The sequence below is a fragment of the Ptiloglossa arizonensis genome, chromosome 5 (genome assembly GCF_051014685.1).
Source record: "Ptiloglossa arizonensis isolate GNS036 chromosome 5, iyPtiAriz1_principal, whole genome shotgun sequence".
Taxonomy (NCBI): Eukaryota; Metazoa; Arthropoda; class Insecta; order Hymenoptera; family Colletidae; genus Ptiloglossa; species Ptiloglossa arizonensis.
Genome location: NC_135052.1, coordinates 7,514,942 through 7,527,459, shown reverse-complemented (window position 1 = coordinate 7,527,459; position 12,518 = coordinate 7,514,942). Strand labels below are relative to the sequence as shown.

Sequence of the window (12,518 nt, the reverse complement as noted above, 5' to 3'; positions counted from 1 at the left end):
GATTGATTTCTTGGCACAGCTGTTGCCGTAAATCTATTTTAACATACACACTCTGGACGTTTATCGACGAAATAGATTCCCGAGCTTCTTTCCCTCGGAATCTTCCTTTCGACGCTCTCGTTTCTGAAGATGCTGTTCACCCCTAGTAGAGGACATAAAAATAGCGCACACCGTGGTTTCGAATTCATTTTACACGTAACGTAATTTATTCGAACAACTAATAGACACTCCGTTATCAATTAGAGAACATAAAAGTTACACATGTTTCTTTCGAGGCATAAATATTTCATTAAAATTTATACTCGTGCCATAAAAATTAGATTTGACAAAGTAATAGTTTCTTTTTAGTTGTACCGTGTAAAGCGAAATTTACATCACTTTTTTGTAATAAAAATTTCCGAAACTGTTCACCTATTATTTAATCGCGTTCCACTGTTGTACAGGATTTTTTCAAGTTTTTCGCAACAGTTTTCCATTGTATTCGTGTTACCCGACTGGGGAAATTTTTTTTTAATTAGAAAAGCAGAACTGCATTGTCTTGTTGAAACATAATTTCGTCTCCAGTAACTTGTTCGACATATTTTTACATTTTCCCGTCCATTATTCTTGCATAATCAACGTTGCCTATTTGTTCCTTTTATAAACACGAATTTAATCTTTATCGTGTACTCAACTCTGACCTATATTTTGATATATCGATCACCTATTCGTAGTCGATAGATTCAATGGAAACGCAGCGGAGAAATGCTATTTTTACGAATGATCGGAAATGTAATTTAGATGATAGATTGCATCGTACCGTAGATACTAAAAGTAATACAAAATTCGTGTATTAAAATACAATTGCGTTTTGGATTGTTTTGCAAGGTGAATTCACTTAGGCATAGTAGAAAACTGTCGTGGATATTTTGCAACAGTCGCGTATGGTTGTAAAGGGAAATTGAAAACGTTAAAAAATTTGAAAACTTGTTTTATTACACGAACGAGATAAATATCGTTAAACGATAATTAAGATACTACGCGAACTGTCACGAAAAAAGATACCGAAGGTGTTTTAAAATAACCAACGACCTTCGAAATATTCTATTAAAAAGAATTCTTTATATCGTGTCCACAACCAAAGAGAGTTCTTCGAGTAATATTGATCGAACGAAGTTTCCAGATTTCGATGGTAAATATTAATAAAATATGTATTTTTGCAAGAAACAATATGTAACTATTAGAATCTTTCTTAAATATCATCGAAAGTTACACAAATCGAATAAATCACGTCGGAAGCAAAACTAGTCGAAAATATGGGCGGGTGTGATATTTTTGGCACAAAGAGCTCACTATTTTTCGCCTTTGCCCGGTAACCTTGTTTCTTTGCGTTAAAATATGATTTGAGAGTGAATAATTGCCTTTTAGTTTCGAGAAAGGCAGACTGTGCAGAAAAATGGTACAACTAGGTCCTCCAGAGCAAATGTAAAACGTTATCTTTCATTGTGTTAAATGCGCCGTCGTCGAAAAAGAAAAAAAAAGAGAGAGAGAGGGACCGGTGTATCGGAGTGGCGAGCTGCTTCGATTTAGTGAAAAATTGAAATGCAGTGTGAAACACCAACAGGATTTACGTTCGGAAAAAATGTTTAACCCATTGCCATGGGTACCGTGGTAGTCGTGTTGGTGATTAATGAGGCAGATTGGTATTGGAAGATCGTGGTCGGTGGTTAATTCGTCCGAAGTTGGAACAGAGCCAGAGACACTGCGCAAACAACGGCAATCCTTCTGATATAACTGTTTTGCGCTAAATCGAAGATCACACAATGTTGCAGGAGGTGTTCCAGGATAGCGTGTTTCCTTTGGAAGTAGTAATTGGAACGTTTGTTTCGATGCTAACACGAAACCACGATTTGTCAATGACCATTTATCCGCTTCGTATTTCTCACGTTCTTTTTTTCCCTTTTTTCTTTTTTTATTCTAATAATTTTCATTCTCCGCGTGCTTGGACTTATAGGATTTTAATAGCATTCGTCCTCTTCTTATTTCTGGTATTTTTTTCACGCTTCTTTCTTATTTTTCTCTCTCTTATTGTAACCATTTTTATTTTCCGCGTTCTCTCTACATCGTCATAGCTCAGGCTTAATAATTGTGCAGCTGAGCACTTCTACGACACAATGTATCGCAGAGAGAAAGAAAGATCTGTCTTTGGTTAAGACGAACATGGTACCATAAGTACCGTTGATTTACGAGAATAATACTACCGAGGTCCAGTAATCTTCTGGGCGAGCTGAAAGTAGAAGGGCTTCTTACTCTTTCGGTTAGGCATCTTGGTTGGCGCCGGGGCTGGTTACTTTCTGCTGATGCGGGAAAAATGATCGAACTTAAGCGATATTCTTCTCGTGAGCCAATATTAAGTAAAATCTTACATGTCGACAATGTTGAGTAACTTTTGTCTAGTAGTTTTTACGATGACTATTTTCTCTTTACACGATTCAATAGATATTATTATCGTTATCTTTTCTCGAAAAATCGCAATGAAACTTTATTTTTTGTATAACAAAGTGTGCGACAACCAACTCTTCAATTTTTTTAATCAAATTTCAATCTCGATTAATTTGTAGATTGTCATATACATACATACATCGTGCATCAGAGAAAAATACCACAGTGTAATCACCGGGGTTTATTAACTTTTTTTCATGCGAGAAAATTTTATTCGAATTGTAGACGATAAATGAAACGAATGTTTTGAGTGATTTATTCGCGAGATTTATTCAATCAAACAAATCAATTTTAATTTACTCATTGTGAAATATTGTATTTTATAATTTAAGTTCTAATTTTTATTCAACGAGTTGCGGATACAAAGTTGTACATTTGACATTTGTTATCCGAAATTTTTATGCAGATAAACATTTTATATTCAAATATGTTTACATTATTTGCTTCGGTGAAACAAAAAAAATTTTGTTAAGTATTACTAATGTCGAATCCAGTGTTATACGTTCATTAAGGCTACGTGCATAATTTCTTAGAATAATATTCCTAGCATCCTCGAGTGTCTTACTTTGATCTACAAACGTCAATCAGTCCAGAACGTTGTTCCAAGTCGTTCGTTTCAAATCGCTCGTTGTTATATCTTCAGAAACGGTTTTTAGTTCATCGACTCGAATGTATAAAAATTGACAAAGATTCACGATTAACAAAAATTCGTAATTGAAAAATATTTAGTAACGGATGCTTTTGAAAATCACGGGAAAATACCAACGAGCTCTGTGTATCAATAAAATTAATATTTATTTAATATCCAAACATCACAATTTCGACGTATCGAATTTCGTATTCTTGTTTTACATTTCGTTAAAACAAAAATATTTTTTTTTAGATTGGTCAATAGTTGAAAAGAAATATTTATTCAGTGAAATCGCGACGGTAAAACTAATTAAGATTAAAAGTAAATTTTCTTTTAAATGCACGAATCTGAAGTTTCAATGATCGATTTATTAGGCATCAATCATGAAATGCGGTACAGAGGAATCCTGCGCAAAAATATTTTCAAGAGATTGAAAAAAAAAATAAAACGAGTTTCTTTTTCTAACGAGAGAGAATTTTAAGAAATATCGTGTATCTCGAAATAAGTTGTTGAACTCAGAAGTCAGAGTTTACGTAACGTAATTCATTTATCAAAAGTTCTATTGAGAGGATCCTTTTATCGAGTATTTTATAGATATATACTACCATCTGTAAGCTTCAGATTACATAAATCTTACTTCAGCTCGAATTCTTTATGTTCTTTTCACTTTTTAGATTGCGATGTTCCTACAATAACTTCAAAAGTAATTTTGAAGCATCACAGGATGAACTTGCAAAAACGATTCCGTGTTTGGACTGATAAAAACGAGATAAATATCGTATTCTGTTTATTTTGATGTTTTACACCGCAGTAATATTTTTTTCTGACTCATCTTTTTATTTTCACGTCCACTATTTATTTTTGATTATGTCGCGCTATTCGAATATTTCGGGAATCTGGACGATTTCTCTATACATATGTGTGTCCGATACATTTTTTTTTTAGCTACAGAATTATTGAAAGTTATTTGTCAGTCTCGCTGGAATATTTCAATCTCTCTCTCTCTTTCTATCATTATTCATTCGCTCTTATTTTCGAGATATTCTTGGCAAATATTTCTCAGTCAAATGTTTCAACAACGTTTAAAGGATAAAGTTAGTATTGCAATTTATTACAATGAACTCGAAAAATATAACAACATTAATAAACAGTACGTTTGTTTGGGGATCGTGTAAACTTTTCGAAGAAGAAGCGAAAGAAAGGGTGTAATAAAAATAGCAAAGTCGTAAACTAAAATCAAATTTAGATGACTAATGTGTTAAGGAAAAACTGAAAGACCCGAGGAGAACGAAGAGAAAACGAAGAGAAAACGAAGGAAGAAGTTAACAATGTTCAGGTCTGGTTGCCAAATGTGTCTGGAGACTAAGCAGGTCTGAACGAACCCTTGAGAGGCAGACTGAGGAAAGAATAGACCGGAAGTTGTAAAGGAGTAAAAAAGTTAAGAAAAGCGCTGTTTAAGAGATTTAACGAGACGAAAAAAGCTGCTGGAGAAATAAGAATGGAAGAACGTGGCGGTGGTTTCGTAACTGCCGCAGTGTTATGTATCTATTTACACTATTTCGTTGTTGGAATCAACGAAGCGTACACCAACGTGTTCCTTCTGCGTTTATAAATCCCGAAATAACGAAAATAATCGTGCAACGTAATTACAGCCGCTTCATCGAAGTTTGATTAAGTTTCGAAGTGCTTGCACGAGTTTGATAATTCTACCGAGCAGTCTGCGTATGTATATTAATGTTAATGTTGCTAATGTGGCTGTAATCGTGTCGACGTGAATGTGTTTTCGTAACTACGAAAATGTTTCGCGGAAGGATGAGTCGATGGGAGCCAATGGAAGCACACAAAGTAAACTTTTCTCTAACGTTCGAAACCATAACATTTGGTGCAAGGCGCGATGTGTCCACTTTGTTGAACATTCGAGTACGCATGCTTCATCGTTGAAAGTTAACACTTGAATCAGACTCGGTTACATAAGCGGACGGTGGATCATTTCTTCAGTTGTAAATAAAAAAAAAAAAAAATTGACACGCGATGACTTTGACCACGACCTACACTTACCGCGAGCACAATAGTGTACGTACAAAATCGCATTTTTTTTAGCGCTATTGAATATTGCTTTCAATTCATCCACGCGCGTCATTTGCATACGAGTGACGTAGCTTTTTGTCCGCGGAGCTAAAAAATTAATTCTCGAGCGAAGCTGAAGAATAATGTAAACGTAATCGAGTCTCGCGAATTATTGCTAAATTACACAACAATTACGACAAATCTGAAGGTACGTAGAGAGTGTTTCGTAAAATGTGGACACAATTTTAAGTTCAAGTATATTTCACGCGGAACGTAACGCAAAAGTTCGTATAAACAATTTGCTGTTTGCACGTTGTATCATTTGCTTCGCCTAACTTCGCGGAACGAGCTGCTAGAGATATTCAGCGGCTGTGAGCTATTTCGAAAAGAATGAACTAAGATGATCTCCTGGGACATTATAAGAGTGTTTCGCAAATAGGAAAATTATACGCGAGACCTTGAGCGTTGAGTGTAAATATCTGAATAGTTTGCTTTCCTGCTTCGGAGACAAAGAGACATCTATTGCAGGTTTAAAGGTGAATTCTCACCATACGTCCGACGATCGTTCGTTAAATTTCACGAGCAATCGCACTCTCCGTCGGGTAACCGGCTGGCACGTGTCGTGTATCTCGTTCTTCTCTCGTCAAATGTTCGTAAATTGCTCAGTGGGTGATTTTTTTTTTTGCAACGATCGTTGAGCTACTTGAAAATCTGTTTACATTGCACGGCAGAGATCGTGAAAATATTGTTTTAGAGAGTACCGACTGACGATAGATGGAACGGTGACGGACAGTCTGAGTACCTTCATGCAAAATCCATTAACCACTTAACCACCGCGCCCGAGTTAACTCGGGAAACATAGTTGCCAGACAAACAAGTGAAAGCGTGCACAGTTGGTAAAATAATGAAGAGTGAAATAAAAGATGGAATGTATAATTTGGAGTGTAGACATTTTTAAGCGTAGTTTTCTAATTTTCTTGAGATATTTAAAGAGTGTAACAAGGGAACGTTACATTTTTGAGACAATTGGAAAAAAAATCAACGGTGGAACGATCAAAGAATATTTTGATGTATGGTTAGTGTGAATCCGCCTTTATATTCAGAGACGGGAGATGCAGCGTCAGAGTAATCAAACTGTACGCTGGGGATAACGCCTGGGTGACCTTGAACAGTCAATTGATTTTGTTGCGCTTCGTCAGAAGGATTTCGTTAGGAAATCAAAAGGTTTAATTGATACCGGATTGTCGAAAATGGAAACTATTAAATTTCGGTTACAATTCGAAGCCAGTTTCATCGATTTCCTCTTACACGTGGATCGTGCAATAGATTACTCGAACTACCAAAGTAAAATAGATGGTTCCACGTTAAAACTTCTGAATTTGATGATCACTACCGTTATTCACAAAAATCTTAGATCACCACTGATAGAATCCGCCGTTTATTTTCATTTTTTTTGATATTCTTCCAGGTTCTCCGCCATAGAAAATGAGAATTAAATATAGATTTGTGAAACTATTAATGTTTCTCGACAGATGTTGTTTGAATAAATCAGTAAATGGGAATAATATTCAAACAGTTACTATTCATTTATTTATTATTCCGTTTAAATAATATAGTTTGCGCTTCGTGTAGGATTCGAGGAGATCAATTTTACGTAATTTTTTCACCTGACGAATATATAGAATGATCAACGCGAGGCAAATATATATTTATGTTTGTATCAAAGATATGATGCAAATGTTGTAAGATAATATTTACAGATACTTAGTGTACGTATTAATATATGCATGTGCTCTTGATGTTACAGTTCCCGTTGCGATTTGAATCATCACATCTTCCACGTTTTCAATACTGGTTAATATGGACATCCAAACCGAGGTGAGTAAATTTTAAAACAAATCGCTGTGTTTGTTCGTTAATTCTCAGTTTTTCAAGAGCATCAATTTACAAAGTGGCGTGAATTGTCGTGCCGTTGGTTATGTTTATAAATAATTAAATTGGAATCAACGTCAACCGGTTACACTATTAATTTTCAAATTTCTGACGTGTCTCAAGTAAATTAAAAGTTAAACGCTTTGGAGATCACGTTGTACGATAATTGAAATAAAAGAAAAATGAATTTGTTCGTTATTCATCGACACGTTTTGATCTTTGAGGTATTTCACTTCGCGAAACATTTTCATTGTCTTTTGTCGTATATTGTTCGAAACATACTTATCGTAATAAGAAACACAGAGTCGATGGAACAAATATAATAATTCTCGGTTTCAAGGTGGGAGTTAGTCTGCGGATTTATGGTACGGAGTCATCCCCACCATTGTTTATGTTTCCGAAGCTCGAGAAATCTTTCGACTCGAGCGACCGACAAAAGTCAGTTGACCGCCGAGAGCGTATTTTGTCGTGCGTCGTATCGAATTTCATTTTCTAATAAGCTTAATATTTTTATATATTTCATTGTATCCTCGCGATAGTGTTATCGGTAGATTGGTAGGATGTCCAATGAAAACAAGTCTAACACGACACTATTCAGATTATTTTCAATTTTATATTCGATAGAAAGTTTGGGGGTTTCGCAAGTACGCTGCTTTTGAATAAGATTATGTTTGGACTTATTTTCATCGGGTGTCGATTCATCGATAATACTTTCGTAAAGACCTAATGAAAAATATATAGAATTTTATATTGCAATAGTGGTTGTCGTATCGATGAACATGCAACGTCGTTTTAAAGTTTCGATTGTTCGCTCGTTGTTGATCTATTTTAGTTATTCTTTGAGTTGCATCTATTCACTTATCTAGCGGTCCGTTTGATTTTGATCAGTTCCGAGAAGAAACCAACCTTGCATTGCTGGCAATTGACGTTTTTCAACCTTGAAATTGAAGATTACTGTACGTAGTTTAAATTTGATCAATTTCTCTTTGCATGGTTCTAATTGAACGACATTTTTGTCATTTATCTGTTTTTCATTCCATAATAAATATCAAAAATACAAGTGTTATTATTTTGATTTATTCAATTTTTTCGAAACGAAGTTAAATGAATCGCATCAAAGTGCAAGATTTTCCTTCGAAATATCAAGTTCCAACTGGTAAATATTATCAGGCGTATAGTTGTCCAATTTAATTTGAATTCCTACTGGTACTACCTTGTTTGGCTTTCAACAAAAACAATTGGAGAGTGTTGCGGAGAGAGAGTGCAAATTGAATAGATTCATGAGACGTGTTCGCGCTCGTTCTTTCACGTGCAACCTATTCGTTTTGTTTACGATAATTAGAATTAGGAACAAACGATTTAGAAACACGCGAAGATACTCCGGTGTGGTATATATGCAGTATATTTTATACGAGGTACTAACGCAACGTCACGTCGTGGAAATTACGCGACCGTATTAATTACTTTTTGTTGAAAGTTTTCGTTTCACTTCATTTTCGAACAACCATTTTTATATTTTTGTACAAGGAAAATTCGTATTCGATATTTTCTTCTCTAAATCGTAAATATTTATAATAGTTATTTATATTCTGCGTTTACATTTATTTGGATTTTTTTTTCCACGCGAATAAAACGTTCCAAAATAAATGATACAATAATAATGAATTTTAAAATACGTAAATTATGAATTTAACATACGGGACGAAAATAAACTGTAGATATAAACTTTAAGGAACAGCTTCAGAGGTGCTCGGTTGTTTAATTCGTAATTGAATTTTCAATTCGTAACGAAACATAAATAGTGGAGTTCTATCGTAATATCGACGGCACACAGAAGGAATTAGAGTGGCGTAAAATCAATGTGTTTTGATAGGACAATGGATCGTGCGAAGTGTATTTATTAGCGTACGCGAAGATGAAAATTTCTGTATGCAGTATTATTGGTCGTTGCGGTTATGTACGAATTACGTTCGTAACGAGCTCGGTTTCCGAGGTGTTAATTCATGTAAAGTAATTAACACAGTTCGCAAAGATATTGAGTACTGGATATATTGTTATTGTAGCAACGATTACGTACATTGCATTGCAGTTTTCGCGTCAGAGGAGGTCGCAGTAAATTTGTTCAGCGATCGTAAACGTCACGATTCCGTGGAACGATCGCTGATTCTGTGAGATATGATTTTCAGAAAATGGAAAACATTCGCAGTGTACAATTGCAACGAAAATCTGAATAATTCGAAATATTAAAGCACACAAACTTTTCGGAGTTCTTGAAACTTTCGTTTAATTTATTCGTTGCTCATTAATTATGATCATTGTTCTACGAAATTGTTAAGATTTCTAAGAGAATTATAGTACGAAATTAAAATATAGGATCGATCGTTTTAAAAAATCATTGTAGGTATTTAGTAATTTTTATAGATGATTGACAATTTAAACGAAATTATCGTATTTCATCTTTTAGAAATGTAAGGATAAATTTATATTATTTACCGGTTGACACGGTACGAAGCAATTATTGAGTTCATCGTTGAAAAATGAACACTGTCCAGTAGTTCGAATGAAAATAACTCAGGCACAAGCGTTGATGTTCCACAAGAGCCACGTTAACGAGCAAATTCGTCTTCATTCATGATTCTTAGTACAGAGTTTAAGTACACACAACGAACACAAGCTGTGCTATCAATCTCACGGTGCTTGCATCTTTCACGATGCTTGGCGCGTCGAGACGATTTCTTTTCTTTTCACGGTGTTCGTATTTTATAACGCTGCACTTACGGATATTACGTTCAACCTGATCAAGTTATAACAAACTTATAAATATTGAACGGTAATTTTTCACTTTCATGATTCCCCATTCAGTCAGAATACGCAGTAGATTCTATTTGACCACAAAAAGAATGTTAATTCGAATAATCGAATTTTTAAAACGAGTTCACCGACCTATCGCGCCAGATTATTCGTAAGATAATAAAAAATACACAATTCTGATATTCAAAATATATAATCTGATTATAAAATTATCAGTGATATTATTCTTCGTAATAGATGTTCGCAATTTTAATTTTTAACTTGTGACTCAAATTTTGACTTTTAATACTAGAAAATATATGGAGCTCCACTACTTCACTATACTATAAAAAAAAACTACTCTACTATAAAAAATACAAGCTCGAAATATTAGGCGAAGTAAAAAGTTCTGAGCGTTTTTCTCTTCCTCTTGACGATGAAATCAACAAAGTTAGAATTATCGGATTTGGATCAAACACGCGCCGTTTTGTTCGATAACTTCTGTCCATTCTGAAGGCAACTTTATAATTCCGCGATCGAAGAAGTCCTCGCCCCTATTGGTGAAAAACTTGACCAGCTCGTTCTCACAAGCCTCTCTCGAGGTCAGTTTCTTACCACCAAGAAAATTTTGCAAATGCTTGAGAGAGTGATGATCGCTTGGGGCCAGGTACAGGCTGTACAGCGGTTGCGATATAACCACCCATCCAAGCTCTCGGAGCTTTCGGCGCGTCGTTAAAGTTGTGTCTGGCTTTGTCTTCATGGAACACAACACGCTTCCTATTGGCCCATTCTGAACGCTTCTCGTCAATCGTCTGCTTCGGTCTGGTCAGTTGTTGACAGTATAGGTCCGAATTGAGTGATTGGCTCGACGGGAGCAGCTCATAGAGGAGGATTCCCATTCAATCCCACCGAACACACAGGAAAACCTTCTTGGTCGTTAATCCGGGCTTGGAGATCGTTTGGGCCGGCTCAACGTACTTGGACCGCGATCTGTTTCGCCTGTTGTCCTCGTATGTGACCCATTTGTCATCCCTAGTCACCATCCGTTTCAAAAATTGATCGATTTCGTCACCCTTCGGCAAAGAATCGCAGGCATCGATTCGCTCGAAAAGGTTCTTTTGCGTCGATTCGTGTGGCAGCCATACATCGAGCTTCTTCTCGGGACTAGCCTTTTGCGAATGGTTCCAAACGATTTTCTGGCTGATCTTCGGTTCCTGGACAATGGAACAAGTGCTCGCGTGCCGGTCCAGACGATTTCCATGATTTTATCAACATTTTCGACGATTGGCCTCACCCAGAGCGTGTCGTCTCGTCTTCGACGTCCATATTAACAAAACGGAAGCGTTGGAACCATCGCTTTGCTGTTGCATTCGATACTGTATTGGGTCCGTAAACAGCACAAATTTTATTGGTTGCTTGCTCGACTTTTTCCCCTTGGTCGTAGTGGTACCGAAGAATGTATCGAATTTTCTCTCTTTTTACCTCCATTTTGGAACGCTCTAACACACAACTGGATTCGTTAAACGCAACATTGTCAAAGAACTATTTTCAAAGCGTTGCGTCGCCTTTAAGTCTCACTATAGAACGACAAGATGCAACGAATAAATCGTGAGATATGGCTCGCTAAAGTCATCAAACGAAAAACGCTCAAAACTTTTTACTTCGCCGATTACGAAAAATGTATAGGGCGGGTTTAAAGTTTAAAGTTTGCGCTTAATTTGAAATAAAACTGCTCGTTCTCTTTGTTCTAAAAAACCATTCACATTATAATATATGTTAAAATAGATACGTAGGATACTACAAATTGTAGAACAATTATGGTCTAAAATTGAGTACGCATTTGGTAAACAATTTCTCTTTAAGCGTGATCGCATATTGTTCGCGAGTCAAGGTCTGGTCTGTTTCGGACGATGATTGACGTTGATCATCAACGAAATTAATGAGATTCACCGATCCTCAGTGTGTTCCATTAATTAGAATGTCGGCGAAGTATGGTCAGTCCACTCTCCAATCTGTGAACATTGTCAGAAGTGTCAGTATCGGAGAGAATATTCGGACCCGATCATTTGTTAACGTCGAAATTTCTCGTTGACGGTGGTACAAGCGTAATTTCATTCATGTTTTCGGTTTGCTTAAGTCGTGTAGACAGACAAATTGGCAAACATTTGACTTACCCTGGCAAATTTTGAAACTTACAGATTAATATCTGCAATTTTTAACTTTTCTTAGATCGGAAAATTTTTAAGAAAGTGCAAATGTAAATCAGAACTTTCTTTAGATAATAATTGCAACAAATTATATATCTGGAATGGATCTACGTTAACATTTGATCCTTAATAAAGTAAAGATGATAAGTCTTATTAATGACTGCAGAAAGACGATTTCTGACGTAGAGAAATTACACAAGGAGGTTGTTAAACATCAACGAAATTAAAATTACCATTGCAATTAACCAGTTACGATCGTGTACGAATTAACTGTTTGTATTTTAAATAATGATTGTAGGTGAAAGGTTAAATGTTTCTCTTTATTTGCTGTTAGAAACACAGTTCGACTTAAGAACACAATAAAGTGAAGTTGAACAAATTATTAGTTAATTATTATTTACGCAAATGAG

The 12,518-nt window shown here is 35.6% G+C and overlaps 1 protein-coding gene across 7 annotated transcripts in view; it reads left to right on the top strand.

The window, feature by feature from the left end:
• The window catches only part of Dh31-r (Diuretic hormone 31 Receptor), a 201,755-nt gene that overhangs the window by 25,540 nt on the left and 163,697 nt on the right, over positions 1 to 12,518 (top strand). For 4 of the 7 annotated variants that reach the window (XM_076311726.1, XM_076311728.1, XM_076311727.1 and 1 more), the window contains one exon: positions 6,987 to 7,057. In XM_076311726.1, the coding sequence (XP_076167841.1) occupies positions 7,040 to 7,057 (18 nt within the window). In that variant the 5' untranslated portion in view covers positions 6,987 to 7,039. Of the gene's footprint in view, positions 1 to 6,986; positions 7,058 to 7,568; positions 7,756 to 7,870; positions 8,068 to 12,518 lie in introns of those variants that run through there. The other 3 variants (XM_076311724.1, XM_076311725.1, XM_076311731.1) reach the window with 2 other exon arrangements.